Genomic DNA, 25,101 nt, shown 5'->3' on the forward strand with positions numbered 1-25,101 from the left:
ATCCCAGAATACTTTTATTGCATACTGGACCTGCCAGTACACTAAAGCTGACAAAACATGCCTACTTTGGATGTAGTTACCAGTAGGCACCTCTATAGGTGTGATTTGGATGGTGTTCTTTGTAAGCAACCATTGAAAAGATCAGTGAAGATGGTTTGTAGGATTCCTTAGAAACAATCCACACAGTATATATATATACTGTGTGGATTGTTATTGTGTGGAGATATATATATATATATATATATATATATATATATATATATATATATATATATATATATATTATAGAGAAAATCCCACAGTAAGGTATTCCAAGAGAGCACGGAGGATAAAGGGTATCAGAAACCTACTTGGATATGGATAATAAATACAATACCAAATTTTTAATGGTTCATAATTTCCATCACTAACCCATATAGCCTCCACCTCCTTTTGTGTTATCTTAATTCTTATTGTGTTATAAACTTGGGGCTCCATTAACTAAGCTGCGTTAGGGCATTAACGTGTGGAATAGCGTGCACTACAATGCCGTGCATGCTAGACGCTAACACCAGCATTGAGTTGGCGTTAGTTCTAGCCATGTAGCGTGGGGTTAGCTTGCGCTAATCTGCTGCATGCGCTAAAAACGCTAGTGCACCTTAAAAGGAGCCCTTATTTTTTGTTATTGTTTTTTACTTTTATATCAACAGCAGGAAATATTGCCATGTTTCTCTGAAAATAAGACAGTGTCATTAATTTTGGGTCCAAAAATGCATTAGGGCTTATTATGGGGGATGTCTTTTTTTTAATGTACAACACTCATCTCTCCCTTCCTCTCTTCTACCCCAATTCTTCCTCTTTCCTTTCCCCCCAAGTTCAACATCTTTACTTCCCTCTCACCCATCCCCTTGTGCAGCATCTTTTTATACCTCCCTCCCATCCCCCTGTGCAGCAAAACCTCACCGACCCTCCTACTGTAAGAGTGACATACCTCCGCTCCAAGGCCTCTAAAAACAGCAGCTGCAGCAGCGCTCTGAATGGGTTGCTTCACGATCTTCCCCACTGCGGCCAGGCCTTCCCTCTGCAGCATCTTTCTATTCCTCTCTCCCATCTCCCTGTGCAGCAGAACCCCACTGACCTTCCTACTGTGACATGGCAGAGAAAAAGCCCCAGCGGGGAAGACCACAAAGTAGCCCATTCAGAGCAATGTCACCCAAATCAATCTTATTTAGACAGAGGAGGGGGTCAATATTTTGATGGACTGGCCACATAGACATCCAACGGAGCAGTAGGCACCTTAGAGGGTACTACTGTGAACATCATATAAAGGGTGCCAAATGTACATCTCATCATAATCCACATGTTATACTAAGTCCTCTAAAACTCTATCAAAACCAAAACTATACTCACTAGTCTACCACACCAATAGCCCTTATGGCTGCAGGTGGCACTTATATGGCTGTATAGTATAGTTTTGGTGCAGTCACACTTTCCATCATAAAAATAATGGTTAGAATGCTTTATGAGACAGGTTTCTCCTATCCATGGCTCAGTAGTCCACCCACCAGCCTACTTAAAATACCTGTGAGATGCTCTAGTAGGCTTTCCCACATTAGATGCTGCTGTTCTATTGTAGCCCCACCTTCAGGACAGTACTAGTAATTACAAGGCAACAACTGAAGCTGTGTGTTTGGTTAACTCCCCCTCAATACTCTAAATAAGAGTGAAGTACTTATTAAAGAAACTAACCTCTTCCTAACACCTCTGAAAGCAATAGGAGGAATTGTAAACTAAGGAAACTCAGGAAAAATGTTACACCTATCGGAGTAAAGTTTTATTTAAAATTTGGATGTAATAAAAACAAGAATAACCATTAGCTAACAATTTCCAGAACTAAGCACTCTTGGAAGGAAAATGTACACCTCTTCACAAGAAAAATAAATGCCAGATAAGTAAACCTTTAACTTCTATCTTTAAGTCTAAACTTGCAGGTTTGTGCACAAATTTGAACACTACTGGTGATTAAGGGCTAGATTCACTCCCTCCTGCCATTCCAAACTCGCCATCAGCCAGCTGACCCAGCCTGGCCAGGCCCATCCCACCCCTCCCCTTAAAAAAGTTGGGAGCAGGAGGGGTGCTCAGTACCTCCTGCTGCAGGCCTCCTCCTCCAATGCACTGCGGCCTTAGGCCCTGCCCTAGTACATCATGTGATGCACAGGGAGGGGCCTAAGGCCCTGATTGGCTCAGGCACCTTGGGCTTCCTCATGCCTCTGCGATTGTCAGAGGGTGGGGGTTGTCTTAAGGCAGGAGGGTTTTGGCTCCCTCCTGCCTCCCCGATCGTTGGAGGGGCTGCCGGCAGGAGGGGTTGATCACCCTGCTTCTGCGATCATTCTGGGGGGGCGGGGACTGGTGGTCGCTAAACTCATCATGGCAGGAAGATCCCTTGCCACAATAAGTATAGCAGCTGTGTCTACACTAATCCGGTTCTGTAACCGGCGTCTGTAACATGGAAGTCAGTTACAGAATAAGGTTTATTTTAGGCGGGTCTAGGCCCAATTCTGTATAGGACACCCGTCTCAGGCGTTCTGAGTACTCAAATTTTACAGCTTGAGAAAGACAGCAACCAACACACAGCTGCTTGTCACAAATGCTCCCTCCTAACTGCCAAACCAGCAGGTTAAGAACTTCCAATCACCACTGCTGATCTCTACAATGAGAAGCCTCATGCATGGGACAGAGATCAGGTCTTTTAGCCCTGCAAACAAAAAACATCCAGTTAAAATATGCTCTCACCACAAATATAAAATCAAATAAACTCCTTTTCCTTATTCCCTGCCTTCAAGGAACTTCTTTTTCTTTTATATTTTTCCTTCTCCTGCAAGCCCCCCTCCCCAGTCATAGTTCCAGCATGCAACAACCAAATGAGCCATTACTTGGCAACCCCAATGCATCCACCATGAGAGACTGAAGCCCTGGACCAGGCCAAACTTGTCAACACCAATCCAGATCAAGCTGCACCTCCCAGCACCATCACCAACTGGGCCAACTCACCTGCTTTCTGCCACAAGGCTTAGGGTCTTCTTCTACTCCTAATCTAATCTAATCTAATCTAAATCTTGGGTTTATATACCGCATCATCTCTGCAGATGGAGCTCGACACGGTTTACATGGTTAGGGAAGGAACGGAACTCCAGTGGAATTATATAAGTATGAGAGAAGAGAGGTTGGTGTGAGAGTGCCAGGAGCGGGACTCCTGGCCCTCTATTATCTCTTTGGTGCTTTTTTGTACCATTAAACCTCAGTCCGGCCCTCCTGCATCTGGATATGCTTCTACACATGTGCAAGCAACATCTTCAATGATGCCATTGTACCCTTATCAAAGCAAATGAATGCAGCAATGCTTAAAGTCCAGCCCATGCCTTGGTATGCAATCACTGATTGGGTCAATGGCTACACTGACTCTAGCACCCCCCAAAGGATTAAGCAAAACCACCAGTAATGAAGCAGAGCAACTACTATGTGTTTTATCACAACAAGCAATACCTTTTGTATTATGAGGCATCTTACATAATGTTTCATAACTCTCACCTGAGCAAATGAAGCCTCCCATACTATCATGTTTTCATTGATGGTGAAATCCTCCCCAGGAGCAGCATAAGGTTTATAACCTCCAACAATTTCATGTTGCACTGTTCCATTTGGCAGAAAGATCAGATTAGTAATACTGTATTCAATAGGTAGATCTCCATTCTCATCAAAATTGATGTCTTCACCAAGCACATTCTTAAAGTGTACATTCTTTAGATAATGATGAAGCTAAGGAATAAATGATATATTTTCAGGAATGCCTGGAACTGCCAATTTCTCATTAATTTATGTATTTGTTTAAGAATAATTATAATTTGCCAGTCTGATGTTCACTCAGAAAAGCACACATTAAAAACACAATGACAACTAAATCCTTGCCTGGGTGGTGACTCCTAATATGGAACTTAGTATCATTTGGGTTATTTTTCCCTATGTGCATTATTTTGTACTTGTCCACATTGAATTTTAACTGTTTAGTCTCCCAGGTCCTCCTGTAATTTCTCACAATCTGCATTCAATTTGACAATGTTGAAAAATGTTGTGTCATTGGCACTTTTGATCACCCCACTCATGTTCCCATTCCCCAATCATTTATAAATATGTTAAAAAAGCACCAATCCCTGTTCAGATACCTGGGGCATTCTTCTATTTACAGTGATCAGCTGTTGGCAAGTGGCATCTGCAGTCTCAAGATGTTCCGGAACTTGGAGGCTGGATGGTGGCTGGCTGACAGTTGAGCTCCCTCCTTTTAAACAACACTTCTTTATCTATTTAATTATCTAATTATTAAAAACACCAGCAGGAGTTCCTAGGGAGAGTTGAGCGTGGGAGCCCTTACTCTGCCCTCTCCCAGACCAGCGGGGGACCCGAATTTAAAAAATCTAAAGCGCCAACGGCGCACAGCCTTTACCTGACCTCCTCCAGCCACCAGCAGGAGTTCCTGGGGAGAGTTGAGCGTGAAAGCCCTTGCTCCGCCCTTCTCCCAGACAAGCGGGGGTCCCGAATTTAATTTAAAAAAAACAAAAAAAAACAAACCCTCCAGCCACCAGCAGGAGTTCCTGGGGAGAGTTGCTCCACCCGAAGCCAGAGTCTCTCATCGCTCTCCTCAGAAGCAGCTCCCTGCCTTCGGGGCTGCTCCTCTCTTCGGCCCGGTGACTTCAGGTAGCGTGGGAGCCCTGCTCCGCCCCCGAATTCTCCTGCTGGACCAAGTTTTCTTCAAGAGCAGCACCTCTGCCATCGGGTGCTGCTCCTCACTCCAACCGCTACTTCGGGCTGCGTGGGAGCCGTTGCTCTGCCCCGAAGCCCAGAGACTCTCATCGCTCTCCTCAGAAGCAGCTCCCTGCCTTCCAGGCTGCTCCTCTCTTCGGCCTGGTGACTTTGGGCAGCGTGGGAGCCCTACTCCACCCGAATTCCCCTGCTGGACTGAGTTTTCTTTGAGAATAGCACCTCTGCCTTCGGTGCCACTTCGGGCCCACTTCGGGCCTCATGGGAGCCGTTGCTCCGCCCCCGAAGTCCAGAAACTCTCATCGCTCTCCTCAGAAGCAGCTCCTGCCTTCCGGGCTGCTCCTCTCTTCGGCCCGGTGACTTCGGGCAGCGTGGGAGCCCTACTCCTCCCGAACTCTCCTGCTGGACTGAGTTTTTCTTTGAGAATAGCACCTCTGCCATCGGGTGCTGCTCCTCACTCCAACCGCCACTTCGGGCCGCGTGGGAGCTGTTGCTCCGCCCCGAAGTCCAGAGACTCTCATCGCTCTCCTTAGAAGCAGCTCCCTGCCTTCGGGGCCACTCCTCTCTTTGTCCCGGTGACTTCGGGCAGCGTGGGAGCCCTGCTCCGCCCCTGAATTCCTTCACTCTGGCCTCTTTTTCCTCCTTCTCTGCTCCCTCACAAACACTTCCCACTCCCAAAAACCTCTTCCCAAACTCTCCCAATGCTACATTCCCCAACAACATCTGTCCTGGGCTCAGAATTCCCATGCTAGTATCCTCTAGACCCCATCATTACAAAAAACACCGAGGTGCTAACCTCTCCACCCTAAAACCTGTTCCCCCAGCAAACCTGCCCATCCTTACCTCTGACTCTCTCACCCCAGTCCCTACTCTCTATTGTAATGCCAGGTCCTTCAGAAATAAGACCCAAATAGTAAAAGATTTACTTGAGGATGTTGATCCGGGTTTTTTGTGCATCACTGAATCATGGATCGAAAAAGATGATTTACTCATACAAAATGAACTCTGTCCCCCAGGCTACCACGGTCTTTTCTCTCCTAGATTAAATCGAAAAGGAGGAGGTCTAGCCCTTCTCTACAAATCATTCTTTAATGTTGAGCTCTTAGAAAAGGGTAGTCACCCCTCCCTGGAATTCATGCTTGCCTCAATAAATGATGAATTTCGCCCCCACCCATTAGGCATCCTGCTACTTTACCGCCCACCCAACCCCTGGAATAAATCCTCTGACTTTGTTCTTGAGACCATAACAAAGGCCTATCTAAAATTCCAAAGACTACTGATCATAGGTGACATAAACCTTCACCTAGACGACAACACCAACAATGACTCAACTGAGTTCAAAGACTTCCTCACCTCCTTAGGCTTCACTGCTTCCCCGCCCACCTCTACCCATGAAAAGGGGCACTCCATTGACATCATTAGCTTTCTTGACCTGACTGAGCATAAAACTTCCACAGATATGACCCGTTGGGAACATGTTCCCTGTTCGGATCACCTCCTAGGCTCTTTCTGCCTCCCTGTCTTCATGTCAGCCCTTGATACCCCAACCCGTGCCACAAACTCCATCACCTACCGCAAAAAGATCTCAAATGAATTATTCTGGTCCCAGTTTCTCAACAAACTCCCTCCCCTTCCCACTCACACGAACCCTGACTCAATCTGGCACAACTGGGTGACTCTTTCCGAATCCACGTACTGTGCCCTTGCCCCTCTAACCACTAAAACCATCTCCTATTCTCATAAGGCTCCCTGATACCTCCCTTACCACAGAGAATTAAAACAGAAATGTCGGGCCCTGGAACGGAGATGGAAAAAATCAAAATCCCCCCTAGATAAGCAATCCTGGAGAGTAAACATCAAATCCTACAACTCCGTACTAAAAAAAGCTAGGAAAAATTACTATGGAGACAAAATCTCCAGGTCTAAAAACCAAAACAGTACACTGTTCCACATTTGGCGGAACCTAACTTCTAAAAATGACTCCGCCCCCTCCCCCCTCCCATCTCCAAATGACTTAGCCAAATTTTTCAACGAGAAGATCACTACCATAAAGAGCTCGTTTCCCTCAGCTATCTCCTACAACTCTCTCCCCCCGAAAGACTCCGACGCTATCCCTGCCGACAGATCATGGACTACATTCGAACTTGTATCTGAGACCCAGATCTCTAAACTTTGCCTCAAACTTAAATCCTGCAAGTGCATCCTAGATCCCTTCCCATCCTACCTTTACGAAAAAATCCCTACACAGGCCATCTCTTCCCTTACTAACCTCATAAACAAAGTCTTACTATCGGGCCTGTTCTCCACCGAAATGGGACACATTGCCTTATCCCCTCTTCTGAAAAAACCCGATCTTGACCCTTCCTCACCATCGAACTATCGCCCCATAGCAAACATCCCTCTTTTAACAAAACTTCTAGAGACCATAGTCGTCACTCAGCTCTCCTCTTACCTAGAGAGATTCTCCATTCTCCAACACTACTAATACGGATTTAGGCCCAATTTCAGCACCGAGTCCCTCCTAGTTTCCCTAATCTCAAAGGTGCAACAACTACACACCCGAAACAAATTTGCTGTTCTCCTACAGTTTGATCTCTCCGCGGCTTTCGACGTCGTGCATCACGACATACTAATCTACCAACTTTCCGAGATTGGGATAGACTCTTCTGTCCTAAAGTGGTTCTCAAACTTCCTTCGCGATCGTTCCTACATTGTCAACACAAACGGCTCCAAATCCGCTTCATGGACACCATCCTGTGGTGTTCCACAGGGCTCTCTCCTATCCCCTATTCTCTTCAATGACCTCCCTGAAGCTCCTTAAACTATCCCCCCTTGAAACAATTTACACATATGCAGACGATATCCTCATCCTCCTGAAAACAGATCCAAACCTTACAAACCTCCAAGAGAACATCACATCATGCATAATGAGACTTCATGCCTGGTCTCTCTCAGTACAGATGAAATTAAATGAATCAAAAACAAAATTACTCTGGCTTGGCCCAAAATTAGCCCACCTGCCTGCCCTCTTCACCCTACCCACAGGCCCTGCTCTACACCTTGAGTTCTCAAGCAAGGTCCTTGGCATCACTATCGACTCCTCCCTTTCCCTCAACGATCACCTGAATTCCCTGGCAATATCTTGTTTTTTCAGCCTCCACATGCTGAGGAAAGTTAGATCCTATTTTCACCAAAAGCATTTCACCGTCCTTGTACAATCCATCATCCTATCCAAACTCAATTATTGTAACGCCATCTACTTAGGCCTAACGAAAAAAGTCTTCACAGACTCCAGCTTATCCAGAACACTGCGGCTAAGCTGATTTTTGCTAAACGCAAATATGACCACGTCTCCCCTCTACTTACCAATCTTCACTGGCTCCCAGTACTTTCCAGAATTCATTTCAAATGCTCCTGCCTGGCTTTCAAGATCATTCACGGCATCCTTCCGCCCCTAATCCCTCTATCCTTCCTTGCCCCGACACCAACTACCACCAGATCTGCCCACAGACATAAACTATCCTTCCCCTCTCTACACGGCATCCTCTACGCAGGTAAACTGGGTAGATCCCTCCTCTCCAAAATCACCGGCATCTGGAACGACCTCACTGTCCCACTGCGGAACCTGGACTCCCTCCAATTATTCCGAAAACAACTGAAAACCTGGCTTTTCTCTAGCATATGATAATCTCTTCTCCTGATTACATCCCCTCTTTTTATGCTTTGTAAATTCTTTCTCTTCTCTCTTCCCATATTTTTTTAAACTCTAAACCGTGTCGAGCTCCACTTCAGTGGAGAAGATGCGGTATATAAACCTAAGGCTTAGTTTAGTTTAGTGTTTATAGAATAAGGCCCTCAGTGTAGAAGTATGGTCAACCCTCAATTTATCACCCACCTCTACCATTTTACACCAAACATTCCATAAGATTAACATAGGTTTTATGGCAAAATCTATGAATATAGGGGAAGGGCTTAAAAATGCATTTTACATTTATAAATAAAATAATTGGAAGAACTGGGATTCAAAATACAACCAATTAACCATATAATTAATAGAATAAGTCCTACAAGTGAATAGATGAGAATATTATGATATGACCATCAGGCTATCTAAAAATATGTATCTGTTTGAATAGACTCCGAATATACAATATCTTTTAGCTAGATGAAATTTTGTTCATTTTTTAAAAAACTGTAACTAGGTAAGAAAAGGCTTTCTGGAAATCAGGGGTGCATAACTAAACCTGACTGCATTAGAGAAAAACCTGAACAGGTCAAAAAACAGTAGCAGCTATGAGTTGAATACATTTTATTAATTAGAAAATTATTTCTGGATAAAAAAAACATTATTTAGTTGTAAAGTAGGAAAATATTCTTCTTAAACTGTAGACATTTGAATAAAGAGACCCTGGTTCCATAGGGCCAAGTTTGGTAGATGTCACCTATACAAATTGTCCTGGCCTTGTGTCAATCACACTTAGGTGCAATTAACTGAATTCTAGCTACTAGTACGTAAGAAAAAAACGTAGGGCTTCTTTTACGAAGTGCGCTATAGATTAGCACATGCTATAGCACGGCACTAGCCGAAAAACCACCACCTGCTTAAAAGGAGGCGGTAGTGGCTAGCGCACGCGGCATTTTAGTGCACGCTGTACCGGGCTTTAAGGCCCTAACGCACCTTTATAAAAGGAGCCCTTAGGCACCAGTAATGTAAGGCAGGCTTTTAGACCTTTCCAGACCTAAGTTTTATAGAGAATCACATATTGCCTACTGTGACCTTAAGCATCACTAGAAACCATGCTGTAGGCACAATTCTAGCATCTAGTTTTTAACAAGTTGTTATCAGTTTTAAATGGCATGGTCAATTACCGCACTGATTGAAGTTGATTAAGGCAATTTAGATGCTGGTAGGTCACCTACTGGTGCCTAAATTTTGGTGCCATTAACGGAATCCAGGCATGATTCCATGAAGTTTGCCATTTATTGGCACCTAACCTAATTGAGCAATAAGCTTAATCATTGCCAATACTGGCCTCAGCTATTCACAGCTATGAGCTAGTTGCCCAACTCCAAACACTTGATTCTATAAGAAGCGGATGCTTAGCACAAATTGCCTACACTAAAAGTGGGTGTGGATGGAGGGCAGACCATGGATATGTTTTTGAGTTAGACACCTCTTTGTAAATTAGGTGCCATTAAGCTCTGATATTGGTGCCAAACTTAGTTTACATGAAGAAAGTCCTGGCTTAAATATGGTACACCTAAATGTTAGGACACTGAGCATTGCCTAAGCACACTTAGGTAACATCAAGTGACTGTATAATGGGCACCTAAGTTTTATAGAACTGGTGCCAATATCAGTAGCTAACCTTAAGCGGACTTTATAGAATTAGGACCAGAATGTTATTCAAAACTCTTAACGGAGACAGCCCGTCCTACCTGAACAACCGCCTCATCCCAGCATCCACAACCAGACACAGAAAAACACACTCCCCATTCATTCCCCCCGATCAAAGAAGTAAAACGATCAAAACTACACGACAGCCTCCTAGCCACGCAAGCAGCAAGACTAGACAACCAGATCTCCAACCTTCTGATGTCCACCCTAGACTACAAGACATTCAGAAAAGATCTAAAAACCATACTTTCCAAGAAATTCCTGAAACAGCCTTAACCTCACGTACTCTCAACAACACTAATAATAGACAAAGGATCCACCCTTTACTATCATAGCAAGGACAATTGTAGTTTATAAATCTTCAACTAAGCCTCCCTGTTCTTAACTACCAAAGAAATGTCAAAAGATCTACTCTCTACCTCTCTAGCAATTCTATTGTTATCCCATTGTAACCCTGTTTATAAATCTTTTGTAAGCCGCCTTGAACCGCAAGGTAATGGCGGAATAGAAATCCCTAATGTAATGTAATGTAATGCCTACAAATAATGATAGAAGTTTTGAATAACTGGACAAAATGTGCAATGAAAGAAATTTGGTGACTGGCAGAATTTGCTAACCACATGTTCAAAATGACATTTTATGGTGGAAAGATTTCAGAATCATATAGAATCAACATATTACAATATTTGTAAATAATTTGTCAACAATTTAATTTTCTAAGTCTTTAATAAGGGAGAAATATGCTGTATTTTCCATAGAAGAAATACCTAGCAATTGAGGGATTATTATAAGAAGTTAAAGATAAAATGTTTTTAAAAGGCTGGTGGATAACTGAGATGGTAGGATTTAAACCCTGATACAAATTAAATATGCAGGAAAAAAAAAAGAAAGAAACACTGACTGATTATATCATAAATGTGCAGACTGAGTGGAAAAAGAGACCCTGTTTCTATAAGACAAAACAAGCAAATTTAACAAAAGACATTATAAACATGGCTATTAATTTATCTTTGTTTGTATACTATATCACCTAAAACTGTTAAGAATTGACCTATGGAATTTCTTTTCTCTTTACCTAGAGTGTGTTGGAAGACAATATATTTACAATCCTGAATCTAAAAATGTTATCATTCAAATTTAAGGGCCTCTTCTATCAAACAGCGCGAGGAGTTTGTAGCGCGGTGAACCGCACTGAATGGCCCACGTTGCTCCCGATGCTCATAGAGTTTATAAATGTACCCAACTACTTTGTATGATCACAGCTGAAGAATTCCCATCAGCTGAGCCAGTTTTGGAGATTCCTGTCAGCTCAGCTGATCTTGGCAGAGGGAATTCCCATCAGCTGAGTCAGCAGGAATCCATGAAACTGGCTTAGCTGATGGGATTCCTCTGCCCTGATCAGCTGAAGGTAAGTCCTCAATATGCTTCTTTTCCTCCATCTCTGGGTGGTAGGAGGGGGTTGTGACCACTGGAGGAGTAAGGGGCGATCATGCCTTAATCCCTCTAGTGGTCATATGGTCAGTTTGGGCAGCTTTGGTGCACTTTGACACAACTAAAAAAGGTCTAGCTGCTGACGTCTAATTTCCCTCTAGGAAAGCTTTGATTATAGCTGCAGTACATCCAGGTTTAAGCCCGCCTGATTCCCACCCATAACACACCTCCCAACAGGCCCCATTGAGCTCTGGATGTACAGATTAGAAGTGCTGCTGCACATCCAGAAAGTTGGATTTGATTATCGGCACATGAATGTCCTTGCTATTAGGATGACCAAGTGCTGACTTAGTATGTTTTTTGGGGCATTTCAAAGTTTTGATTATGTCCCTCTATAGATCTGCAATTAATTTTCAAATAAAGGTGTCTAAATTAGTTGCCTGCTGCTGAAAATAAGTGCTAAACTCCTATAGGTCAATATTCAGATAATGGCCAGCACTGAATATACTGAACTTATCTGGATATCAACAAGTTTAATCTTCTTTCTTGCCCCTATTCTGCACAATATTGCTTTCTGAATATAGCATTCCCTTATGAAATGATCTTACCTTCCAAGGCAAATAATCTGATAATGTGCTTCGGTCTCCATTCCACCCAGTGGTCTGAGCAGATCCAGAAAAAAGCATATCTCTCAGTGCATGTGCCAGGGCATACACAGCATTATAAATGTAATAGCTGTTGGCAAAATGAGCATAATCACAGGGGAATAGAAAGGTTAGACCTTCATCTCTACTGCAGTATCTTCTGATGCTTTGGGGGCAGTTCCCCTTACAAAGTCCAGTCCACCAATATTCAGCTATCCAATGATTAGGAAATATAATAGGTTTTACTTCACGTATAAATTTTAAAAAGCTTGGAATATTTTTCTTCACTCTTGAGAATAGTAGGGTGCTATTCTTATAACCAAGATTCACTAGATGAATTACTTGATAATCCATATCACTTATTATAATCCAGACCCTGCCAGGTATCTTCTGACATGCGTTACTTAAAATGATACCCCAACTATCTTCTCTATTAAACAAACCAATGATCACATTAGCTGATGAATTATGAATGGTCTCATTAATTTGGGCAACTCTTTCATGTGTCAAAGTATTGATCTGATCAAATATTTCTATGAATTCAATGCAGGCTCCATTTTGCTCAATCCTTTCTTTCAGGATCTTGACAAATGTCAGGCTGTTGTCATCATCAGGTGTGAGGATGCCAATCCAGGTCCAATTGAAATGCTTTAGCAACTTCATAATCCCAGTAATGATTTTAAGAAAGCTGGGCACAATCTGGTATAAATGTGGAAACTTAACACTCATAAAAGAATTCTGAGATGTATAGCTGATCTGTTAAGAAATATAATTCATTCAGAATTATCTTTGTTTTTAAGAAATTGTAGGGTAAAGTACTAAGCTGCTATAACATATCTCCTTACTACAGTTTAATTTACTGTGGTAGGCAATAACACAACTTGTAATCATGATCTACCTCAAAGGCTGGGTTTTATTTTTGCCCTGGAATATTAGACCACTAATGTGCAGTCCAGTGCTTCTGATATTTATCTTAAAAGAGCCAGTGCATTAAAATGGGTACCCCATAGAAAGATTTCCCATCCCCCCTGACAACAGTCTACCATCCCTCTGACGTCAATCCTGCCCTCCTATAGCTCACTTCTCCTCTATAACAGATTTCCAAGACCTACCCTCCTAAAACCATACCTGAAGTCAATCCTATCACCTAGAAAAAAAATTTCACCAGTCACATTCCCAGACTCCTTAAACCTGTGAAGTCACATTCAGACTCTCCACTCCCAACAGACCACACCCATACACCCATATCCTATAAGGAGTTCCCTGCTGTCTTGGCAGAAATGATCCTTAGTTACTCTTACCCCCATCAGGGTCTAATTTCAAAATATACTACTGCTAGGGTTAAATTACCAATTGAGGATAAAATGTGAAAAGTCCACTTTTGGAAGCATGAACTTAGCAGCAGTACAGCAAGAGCATAAGCACATAAGAATACCCATACCAGGTCAGACCAATGGCCCATCTAGCCCAGTTTCCTGTTTACACAGCTGCCTATCCAGGTGATAACTACCTGGCAAAAACCTAAATAACTGCAACATTTCATGCAATGGATACTAGGGTTGTCTCAATAGCAGACTTTGGACTTTTCTCTAAAAACTTATTTACACTTTTTTAATCCATCTTCATTAACCACTGTTACCACATCCACTGGCAGCAAGTTCCAGAGCTTAAATATTTTTTGAATGAAACTATATTTCCTCTCCTGGTTTTCTTCCTATCTCTCCCATCAAACCTACAGTGTATGCAATAGAGACAAAGGGGCAAATTCTGTGGATGTCCAGCAACTTAGGCGTCCAATGAAATTAGATAATAAGCCTAATTAACAACTTTAACAAACAATAATTGGTACTTAGACATCCAAAGGCTGTGCGCGATTCACAAAATAGGCATCCATAATTTCATGGACACCCATTGGAATAAGCTGTGTCTAAAACTTAGGCATTAATGTGGCATAGATGTGACATGGGAATGGCTTCAATCTGGATGTCCAATTATACAATCGAATGCTGCTCAGTGCCTGAATACTAACGGATGCCTAAATTTCAGATGTCCTTTACAGAATTTGCCCCAAAGAGATGACAAATCAGTTTGAATTTTTTTGTAGTGGGTAAGAAAGGCTAGGTTTTTGTTAGGTAGAAGACAGAAAGGTGACAAAGCAGTTTATGTTTATTTGTAGTGGGAGAGAAAGCCAAGGTCTTTGTAGAATCCTGTCTGGTGGGTATCAAAGTATTTTATCATTTTGATTTTTAAAGTCATGGATTGTCTTAAAATTTCCTTTTAGTGTCCACTTTATAAAATCATTGGGGCAGTGGTCAGTTATTCCAAAGTGTTATCCAACAGAGGTGACATCCTGGTTGGATTTGTAATTTTTAAAATGATTTCTGTGTAAAATGATCCTAGTATTTACCATTTGGCCTGTTTCACCAATGTAGAACCCTTCTTTGCACTTTTTGCATTGGAAGATAACCATGTGAAGGATTTCCTTATTTTGAATGTTTTTCCCATATGTGTTACCATGGTATCCTTGGAGATGTGCTTACACAGTTTGCAGCTTGACACACCACAAGGAGATGTGTCATTCTCTTCTTCAAAAGCTAATCATAAACTACTGTTAGTCTAATAAAAAGGTATTTTTTCCTTTATGTTTTAATTTTATTTCTACATATTATCTTGAAGAGTGGACTAACATGGCCACCACACCATTTCACTCTTAATAGTGTAAAAAAATTGATTAGCTTTTACCTGCTCTACACCACTCAGGATTTTGTAGACCTCCTCAGCCATCTCTTTTCCAAGCTGAATAGCCCTTACTACCTTAGTCTTTCCATTCCATTTATCATCTTGCCCCCCTCTTTTACAGAGGTGTGCTAAGCATTTTAGGGCATGCTAACTGATTTAGTGTGCGCTAATCAATTTAGCATGCACTAAACGCTAACATGTCCATAGGATTTAATGGATGCATTAGCATTTAGCCCATGCTAAATCGATTAGTGCTTGCTAAATCGGCTACTGCACTCTTTTTTGAACCTTTTATAAATCTGCAATATCTATTGGACATACAACAACCAGAAATGAACACAGTATTCAAGGTGATATCACATCATGGAGCAATACAGAATCATTGTAAAATTTATAGTCTTATTTAGCATTTCTTTTATATTAATTCCTAGCATCCTGTTTGCTTTCTTGGCCACCACTGCACACTGGGTGGAAGATTTTAGTGTATTGCCTACATTGACACCTAGATCTTTTTCATGGGTGCTGACCCCTAAGGTGAACCCCAGCATTTGGTAACTATGATTTGGACTGTTCTTCCTAATGTGCATCACTTTGCATTTTTCCAGATTAAATTTCATCTGCCATTTGGTTGCCCTATCTTCCAATTTGCTAAGGTCTTTCTGTAATATTTGTCAGTCTTTATGCATTCTAACAACTTTTTTAAAATAATTCTTTGTTTGTTTTAAAAGCCAACATAAAGTGCAACCAGTTAACAAACAAATATTACAATAAACAGCACTCATTACAATCAAATGATATAATAAGTATATACCACCCCCCCACCCACTCTTCCTGAATGTATATAACACTCATTCAAAAATTAAACGGTAATACTAATGTTCAAATCAAAGTTTTGTTAATGGATCCCAAATTTATTTGAATTTATTGTAGTGTCCCAATTGTATCGAATTCATATGTTCAAGCTTATAAACTTGGCATAAGGTTTCCCACCAAAAATTATACTTTATCCTATCCCAATTTTTCCAGTTTATCATGATTAGCTGCATAGCAACTCCTGTCATGATCAAAAATAATCAATTTTTATTTGCATTGATTGGACTCTTGGGTATTAAGAGAGTTCCAAACAACACTACATCATATGATAATGACAGTGAGACTTCCAATATCATATTTATTTGACCCCATATGAATATCCAAAATCTAAGGAACAATCAAGGAACAATAGAATAACAAATGATCCAGTGTCTCTATATCAAGGTGAAAGTGCCAGCATTTATTAGACTTAGAACTATTAAACTTTGCAATCTAACAGAGGTCAAAAAACTGTATGTAACAAAAAAGAACCATGTTTGTCTCACAGATGCTGATGCTGTACATCTCATCCTCCAAGTCCAAATCCGTGGCCACTGAGTTACAGAAATCTGCTGTTTTATCTCAACACTCCAAATATATTTTAGACTAGTTTTTGGTTTCTTGTTCAAATATTCAGATATTAATTTATACCACTTGGCTGTCTGATGCCCTAGCAAATCTATCTGGAAGCATAGGTCTGGCAAGCTATACTGATTTTTTAAATTTTGCCAATCAGGGAACCCCTTCTGAATGGCCTGCTTCAACTGCAACCACTTATAAGCTTGAGACCTTGTAATGCCAAATGATTGCTGCAGTCGTGAAAAATCAAGCATTTTCCCATTTGACAACACATCATCTAATATACGTATACCTACCTGCAGTCAATGCTTCCAGAGTATCTTAGATTCACCAATTTGAATCTTGGAGTTCAACCATAAGGACTAACATGTAGATTTATAAACCAAAATTGGTATTAGATTATTAATAATTTTCAATGTATACCATGTGGAGAATAACATTCTTTGTAATTCTGAAGTAACTTGATACTTAAAACATGAGACAATTGCAATGGGGACAGGAGTTGACATTCTAATATTAGCCAATCCGGAAGATGCTCCAAGACTTCACGAAGGATCCAATACAGACCCTGCCACATAATAATTTGGGAAATTTACCCCACCTGTCGCAATTGGTTTTTGTAAAGATACTAAAGCAATTCTAGCAGTTTTACCCAGCCAAACAAATTTTGTGAGAATTCCATTCAATTTTTTATAGAAGGACCCTTGAAAATAAACTGGCAACATACTCATTTGGTAGCAAACTACAGGTTAAATCATCATTTTGATGGTTTGGATTCTTCCTTACCAAGAAAGATGTAGTGCTCACACATTTCTTTGACTTTCAGCAATAAAGATTTTTCATTTACTGTTATTGTGTCTTCCAATGTTTTCTGTAACATAATACCTAAATATTTTATACCCTCTTCCTTCCAAAGGAAAGGGAATGGATCAAATAATCCTTTTACACAATGCACATTTAATGGAAGAACCTCCGATTTGCTCCAATTTATTTTGTATCCAGAAATCTGTCAATCAATTCCAGTAAATGCAGAATGGTAGATTCAGGATTCTTCAAATGAAGCAAAATGTCATCTGCAAAAGCAGAGATCTTATATTCCCTACCTGCATAAGGAATTCCCTTTATCTCCTCTGCTTGCTGAATAGCCAACAACAGGGGTTCCAGAACAATGTCAAAAAGCAAAGGAGACAAGGGACATCCTTGTCTAACTCCCCTCTTCAGACTAAAATGCTCTGAAAAAGTATTATTAATATATAATCTAGCTGAGGGGGAGCTATACAAGGTTTGAATCATTTGTATGAATCCCAAGCCTATACCAATCCAATCCATTGCTTGATACATGAAAGTCCATTGGACACAATCAAAGGCCTTCTCTGCATCCAAAGAGACAGAGAAGGCCGGATCATCCATTGTTTTTGCTAAGTTTAACATATGAAATGCCAATCTGGTATTATTCGAAGAATGTCTTTGAGCAATGAAACCCATTTGGTGCATACCGATCATATAAGAGAGAACCTTGGCTAATCTTAGAGCCAATAACTTAGCCAGGAGTTTTCCATCAACATTAATTAAAGAAATAGGCCTGTAGTTTGAAACCAACATGGGATCTTTATTTGACTTTGGCAAAACAATAGTTAAAGATTCTGCCATAGTATCTGAAATATAGCCCTTATTCAGTTGTACTTGATATATATTTAGAAGATGAGGTAAAAGTGTATTTTGAAATGATTTGAAAAACTCCACAGTGAATCCATTACTACCCAGAGTAGATCTAGCTCTGAGGGACTTCAATGCTGCCTGAAGTTCCTTAAGTGATATAGGTGCTTCAAGATCACTTTTTATATGCTTGGGAATTTTTGGCCCATGAATTAACATTAAAAATTATAATCTCTCAATTTCTTTATTTGAATAAAGCTCAGAAGACTATAAAGCTTTGTAATAATCCAAAAATTGTTTTAAAATATTTCCAATTTGAGAATTAATTTTACCTTTCTAATCTTTTTTATAGCTTTGAGATAATTAGCAATAATCTTCCTGTTTTATTTGAGTTTCCATAATACAGAGCTTGCTGAGAGAACAAATCTTTCCTAGCCAATTGTGAAGAAATCTCATTATATTTATATTTAGCTTTCAATAGGGCTTGCAAAGTATTTTGTTCCCATTTTGAGGCCAATTGTGACTCTAAAGTCAAAATAATTTGTTCCAAATTAGAACAGCTGTATTTAATATTATTTCTGCAGATCTTTCAGGAAGGTGGGTTCAGATAAATATGACCTTGGGGAAACATGCTCTGATGCTGTTCTGTGTCTATGCCCCTAATTCAAATCAAGCAGAATTTCTTCAAGACTCTTCAACAGGTACTTCTTCCTCTGGCTGCCTCTAATCTAGTGGTAGCTGGGGGCTTCAATGCAGTTATAGAACAGTAGGATTTTGAAATCAATGTGATTGGATTATTTAGTCCATTCCTATGGGTTAAAAGATATCTGGTGAATTATCCATTTTAATGCTTGGGAGATTTCCTTTTGCTCCCAGGTTCATAAATCATTTTCAAGAATAGATTATGTATTTGTATCAGATCACTTAGTACAACAGGTAATCAAAGCTGGCATAGATTCAATTGTTTTATCAGATCATGCTGGAGTTTGGATTGAATTAAAATTTGAGGAACAAGATTATAATAGACCTGTGTGGAGGTTCAATAATACATTGCTTGCAGATTCTAACTTTATTGAAGAATTTCAAGTAAAAATGAATGAATATTTTCTCTGCCAGGGGTCCATCTTGCCCAGCAGGCTGCTCCCACGGTGGCCCCCAGGTCCATGACCTGTAAGTTCTCCACCACCTAAATTGTTTATACCCTAATCTTGAAGTAACCTGTATAGTAGCCCTCTATCTATACCCTGTAATCCCTTTCTTCTTCAGGAAGTCATCCAATCCCTTTTTGAAATCTAATATTGTACTCTGTCCTATCACCTCTCCTGGAAGTGCATTCCAGGTGTCCACCACCCTCTGAGTGAAGAAGAACTTCCTAGCATTTGTATTGAATCTGTCTCCTTTCAGTTTTTCTCAATGCCCTCTTGTTTTTGATGTCCCCGCTAGTCTGAAGAATCTATTCCTCTCTACCTTCTCTATGCCTTTCATGATTTTATAAGTCTCTATCATGTCCCCTCTAAGTCTCCGCTTTTCCAGGGTAAAGAGCCCCAGCTTCTCTAGCCTTTCAGCATATGAAAGGTTTTCCATGTCCTTTATCATCTTTGTTGCTCTTCTCTGGACCCTCTCGAGTATCGCCATATCCTTCTTAAGGTACGGCAACCAGTATTGGACGCAGTACTCCAGTTGCAGGCGCACCATCACTCGATACAGTGGCAGGATAACTTCTTTCTTTCTGGTAGTGATACCTTTTTTGATAATGCCCAACATTCTGTTTGCTTTCTTTGAGGCCGCTGCACATTGTACCGCTGGCTTCATCGTTGTATCCACCAATACCTCCAAGTTTTTTCTAGGTTGCCTTCCCCCAGTACCCTCCCTATGATCATATAGCTGTACATCGGGTTCCCTTTTCCTATGTGCAAGACTTTACATTTCTCTACATTGAAGCTCATCTGCCATCTTTTTGCCCACTCACCCAGTTTGTTCAGGTCACTCTGTAGTTCTTTGAATTCCTCAACAGTTCTGACTCTACTGGAGAGTTTTGTGTCATCCGCAAATTTTATAACTTCGCACTTCATCCCTGTTTCCAGGTCATTAATGAATATATTGAACAGCAGCAGCACTGACCCCTGTGGGACACCACTCGTGACCCCTTTCCAGTCAGATTAGTGTCCCTTTACTCCCACCCTATGCTTCCTGTCCACCAGCCAATTTTTGACCCATCTGTGCACGTCCCCTTCCACCCCGTGGCGCCACAGCTTCTTTAGTAGGCGCTCGTGGGATACCTTGTCAAAGGCTTTTTGGAAATCCAGATATACGATGTCTATAGGGTCACCTTTGTCCAGTTGTTCGCTTATCCCCTCAAATAAATGCAGTAGGTTTGTTTGGCATGATATTCCTTTACAGAAACCATGCTGGCTTGTTCTTAACAGACTATTTTTTTTCTATGTGCTCACTGATACTTTCTTTGATCAATGATTCGGCCATATTCCCCGGAACTGAGGTTAAGCTCACCGGTCTGTAGTAACCTGGGTCACCTCTTGATCCTTTTTTGAAGATAGGTGTAACATTTGCTATCCTCCAGTCCTCCGGGATTACCCCTGTTCTCAAGGATTGATTACAAATCTTCCGCAGTAACTCCGCTGTTTTGTTTTTGAGCTCTTTCAGTATTCTTGGATGGATTCCATCTAGGTCTGTAGATTTGTCAGTTCTTAATCTATCTATCTGCTTGAGCATGTCTTTGAGGCTTACCTCCATGTATGATAATTTTCCCTCTTGATCCCCCTTGAAGATTTTTTCCAGTTCAGGCACGTTGGATGTGTCTTCTCTTGTAAATGAGAAGAACATGTTTAGTCTGTCAGCCTCCTCTTTTTCCTCCTTCACCACTCCTTTCCTGTCTCCCTCGTCCAGAGGTCCCACCTCCTCCCTCGTCGGATGCTTTCCTTTCACATATCAGAAGAATGGTTTAAAATTTCATGCTTCCTTGACTATTCTCTCTTCGTATTCTTTCTTTGCTTTTCTGACCACTCGGTGACATTATTTTTGTTGCTTCCTGTGCTCTTTCCAATTTTCATCAGTTTTGTCCTTTTTCCACTTCCAAAATGATTTTTGCTTGTCTCCTATCACTTCCTTTACTTCATTGGTTATCCATGCTGAGTTTTTTGTACGATTCCTCTTGCATCCTTTTCTAAATCTGGGTATGTACAGGTTTTGCACCTCATTTACCGTGTCTTTGAATAAGGACCAGGCTTGCTCCACAGTCTGTGCTTTCTTGGTGCTGTTTCTGAGTTTCTTCCTCACCATTTTCTCATGGCCTCATAGTTTACTTTCTTGAAGTTAAACGCTGTTGCATTGGTTCTCTTCCCCTTTGGTAATCCCATTTCTACTTTGAACTGGATCATGTTGTGGTCACTGGTTCCTAATGGTCCCACAACTTCCACTCCCTTTGCGGGTCCTTTCAGCCCATTGAGGATTAGATCCAGAATCGCTGACCCTCTCATTGGTTCCTTGACAAGTTGTTCTATGAAGCAGTCCCATACAGACCTCCAGGAACTCTGTTTCCTTTGTACATTTTGAATTTCCAAGACTCCAGTCTATCCTGAGATAGTTGAAATCTCCCATAACTATGGTGTTAGCGTTCTTGCATTCCCACCTCAACTCGGCTTCCATTTCTGTATCATTTGCTTCAGTTTGCCCAGGTGGATGGTAGTACAGCCCCATCTTAATCTCGGATCCATTACTACCTGGTATTTTGAGGCTCATTGTTTTGCGTTGTTTACAGCTTAATACCACACTCTCTGCTAAGTATGTTCCTGGTTTCTTGAATGAGATTGCTGATTCCTTATCTCGGTTTCAGTGGGCCTGTTTCTAGGCTTTGGTACCTGCAGCGGACGAAGAACTTGTAGTCATGCCTGCCACACTGTGAACCTGTTTGTCCTCCCTGATATCAAAGGTTCAACAACTTCATTCTCGAAACAAATTCACCGTCCTCCTACAATTTGACCTTTCTGCTGCTTTCGACGTTGTCCACCATGACATCCTTGTCTACCAACTCTCTGAGATAGGAATTAACTCCATAGTCCTAGACTGGTTCTCAAAATTCCTTCGCTCTCGTTCTTACATTGTCAGCATGAATGGCACCACATCCTCCCCCTGGAAACCGAATTGTGGAGTCCCACAAGGCTCTCCCCTATCTCCTATCCTTTTCAACATCTATATGTCCTCCCTCAAACTCCTCCATCTATCCCCCCTTGAAACAATTTACACTTACGCTGATGACATCCTCGTCCTCCTCGAGACTGATTCGAACCTCACCAACCTGTCTAAAAACATATCCTCCTGTATACTGAACCTACAATCCTGGGCCCACACCGTGCAAATGAAATTGAACGAGTCCAAAACAAGACTTCTCTGCCTCAGCCCAAAACTAGACCAACTACCCACCTCCGTCCCACTGCCCTCTGGCTGCATTCTGCAGCTTGAGTTTTTGAGCAACGTTCTGGGCATCATCATTGATTCCACTTTGTCATTCAATGACCACCTCCAATCCTTGGTTAAAAAAATGCTTTTTCAGCCTTCATATGTTGAGGAAAGTTAGATCCTGCTTCCAACAAAACCATTTTACCCTCCTTGTCCAATCCATCATCGTTTCCAGATTAGACTACTGCAACTCTATCTACTTAAGCCTAACTAAGAAAAACCTTCATAGACTTCAGCAGATTCAGAATGCCGCAGTCAAGCTCATCTTCGCTAAAAGTAAATTCGACCATGTCTCTCCACTCCTGTCCAAACTTCACTGGCTTCCGATAATCGCCAGGGTCCAATTCAAATGTGCCTGCCTAGCTTTCAAGATCCTCCATGGTATCCTCACTCCCTTTATCCCTCTTACTTGGAATTCTTCAAACCCTAACTCCACTAGACCCCCCCCCCACACACACAAATCAAAACTTTCCTTCCCCTCACTAAAAGGCATTACCAATTCAGGAAAGCAGGGGACCTCCCTCCCCTTCAGAATCACTGAGCTCTGGAACAGCCTTGCCTCCCCTCTTCGGAACTTGAGCTCTCTCCAAGTTTTCCGCAAGCATCTGAAAACCTGGCTTTTCTCAAAAATGTAAGCCTCTCTCCAACTTTGGTATCCCAAGTCCTCAAAATCTCTTCATATCTGGCTTCCCTAGTCCTCTAAATATTCCTCATTCTTCGACCTCTAACCCTTTATTGTAGTTCCATCCTATTACTTCTCCTGTAAACCGTGCCGAGCTCCACAAACATGGAGAAGATGCGGTATACAAACCTAAGGATTAGATTAGATTAGTTACTGAGGAATTCCTTGGCCAAGAATACGTGGAATTCTTATCGGTCTGGCTGGCACCATTACCTGGAGTTTTTGGAGGCCACATCTGCATTGGGTGTTATGCCCTTTTCAGTGTCTATCCTGGTACACTTTTTGCTTTTTGCTAAGCAGCGGGGCTGGTCAGCGTAGCTTTTTTTGGCTCAGCTGCTCAGCTATCCGAATCCTTGTGCTTCCTTTTTAGTGAGGAAATTGTTGGTTGGCTTTCAGTGCTCTATTCCTATTCCTGAGCATTTGCCTATTTTACCATTTTTATTGCAGCAGTTGTGTGATATTTTGCTTGGGGTTTGTATGGATGGCTTCAAGGTGTTGTTGTTCTGGGTGGCATTTAGTGTTGCCTTTTTTTGCAGCTTTGCGAGTTGGTGAGTTGGTAGCTCCAGCAAAGTCTGCGGTTGGTAGCACTGGCCTCCTGGTATCTGATGTGTTTTTGGGAAGGCGCTGTTTGCGTTTGCATATACAATGTTCAAAGACTGACCCTTTTGGGAGAGGATCCTCTGTTTATTTGCGGGCTTTGGCAGATGGTCCCTTGTGTCCTGTGCAGTGTGCATTGTCTTATGCTGTGGTGCGCCCGCCGGGGAGGTCTATATTGGCTTATTCATGCCAATGGAACACCACTGACATGTTTTCAATTTTCTGAAATCTTGAAGAGGTGTCTGGTGACGGTGGAATGTGACCCGAAGTCTTTTGGGGCTGCTTCTTATGTGGCTGAACGGGGGGCTTCTCCTTCCCTGTTATGTAAAATTGGGCATTGGCATTCTACATGTTATAAACGCTATGTGAGGTCTGGTTGTATGTCTGTTTGTGCATGATTTTCTTGCTGCTTCAGTTTTTTCTGCAGGTCCTTTACCGCCTGATAACTATGTGTGGTTATGTGGCCATTCTTACATCTTTTGGGCTCACAAATGAGCAGTGTAATCTCGCTGGGGATCAAATCTGGGCCTTGTTCATTATGGAGTTTGAAATCGTTGGCTGGGACTCCGAGGCATGTGCTGGGACCAAGTTCTTCCGACCTTGTTGCAAGCAAGAAGATTTTCCTGTCCTCAACTGATTGTTTTTCATGTTGGTGGGATTGATCTTTGCAAGATAAAAGGGGTGGATTTGATCCGATATATAAAGCAGCACTTATTGTTGGTGGCCAGATGCGCTCAAGGTTGAAGGTATTGAACGTTTGAGGAAAAGGATGAATACTGAAATTTCTTGGTTCCTTGTTTCTCTTGGTGGGTTGGTTTTATGTCATGATTGTCCTGGTCTGTACAGATCAGACAGTGTGCATTTATCTGATATTGGTCTTGATATTTTCTTGAGTTATATACAAGAAGCTTATTATAATGGGCAGCATGGTCGCAGATTGGGGGGGAGCGATGACTTGTGAGGCAGTCACCACTTGTGGGGGAAATGTGTTATGGGGTGAATTGTGGACAGTGTGGCTTATGAACTTATGTATTTTATGTGCTTATTCTGCTCATGTGCGGAACCACCGTGGGTGGCCGGCATGATTCTGCGATACCGTGAGTCTTGCTAGGGAAAGTTGGGTTAGCTGGAATGTGATGAATTTGGTGAGCTGAGCTAATTCAACACCGATTAGCATCAAGGGGTTTGAGTTTTGTGAGTTGAGCTAGTTTGACACTGAATAGCTCCAAGGTTTATGGTTGTTAAGCTACACTGAATTA

The 25,101-nt window shown here is 41.6% G+C and overlaps 1 protein-coding gene across 1 annotated transcript in view; it reads right to left on the minus strand.

Annotated features, from left to right (window-relative positions):
- Nucleotides 1–21,387, minus strand: part of LOC117346206 (vomeronasal type-2 receptor 26-like) — a 28,915-nt gene extending 7,528 nt beyond the window's left edge. Inside the window, exons 1-3 of the mRNA XM_033915607.1 lie at nucleotides 21,310–21,387; nucleotides 12,229–13,020; nucleotides 3,568–3,795 (exon numbers count right to left, since the gene is read on the minus strand). Coding sequence (XP_033771498.1) covers nucleotides 3,568–3,795; nucleotides 12,229–13,020; nucleotides 21,310–21,387 — 1,098 coding nt within the window. The remainder of the gene's footprint in view (nucleotides 1–3,567; nucleotides 3,796–12,228; nucleotides 13,021–21,309) is intronic.
- Nucleotides 21,388–25,101: the final 3,714 nt, after the last annotated feature.

Source organism: Geotrypetes seraphini, chromosome 12 (genome assembly GCF_902459505.1).
Source record: "Geotrypetes seraphini chromosome 12, aGeoSer1.1, whole genome shotgun sequence".
Taxonomy (NCBI): Eukaryota; Metazoa; Chordata; class Amphibia; order Gymnophiona; family Dermophiidae; genus Geotrypetes; species Geotrypetes seraphini.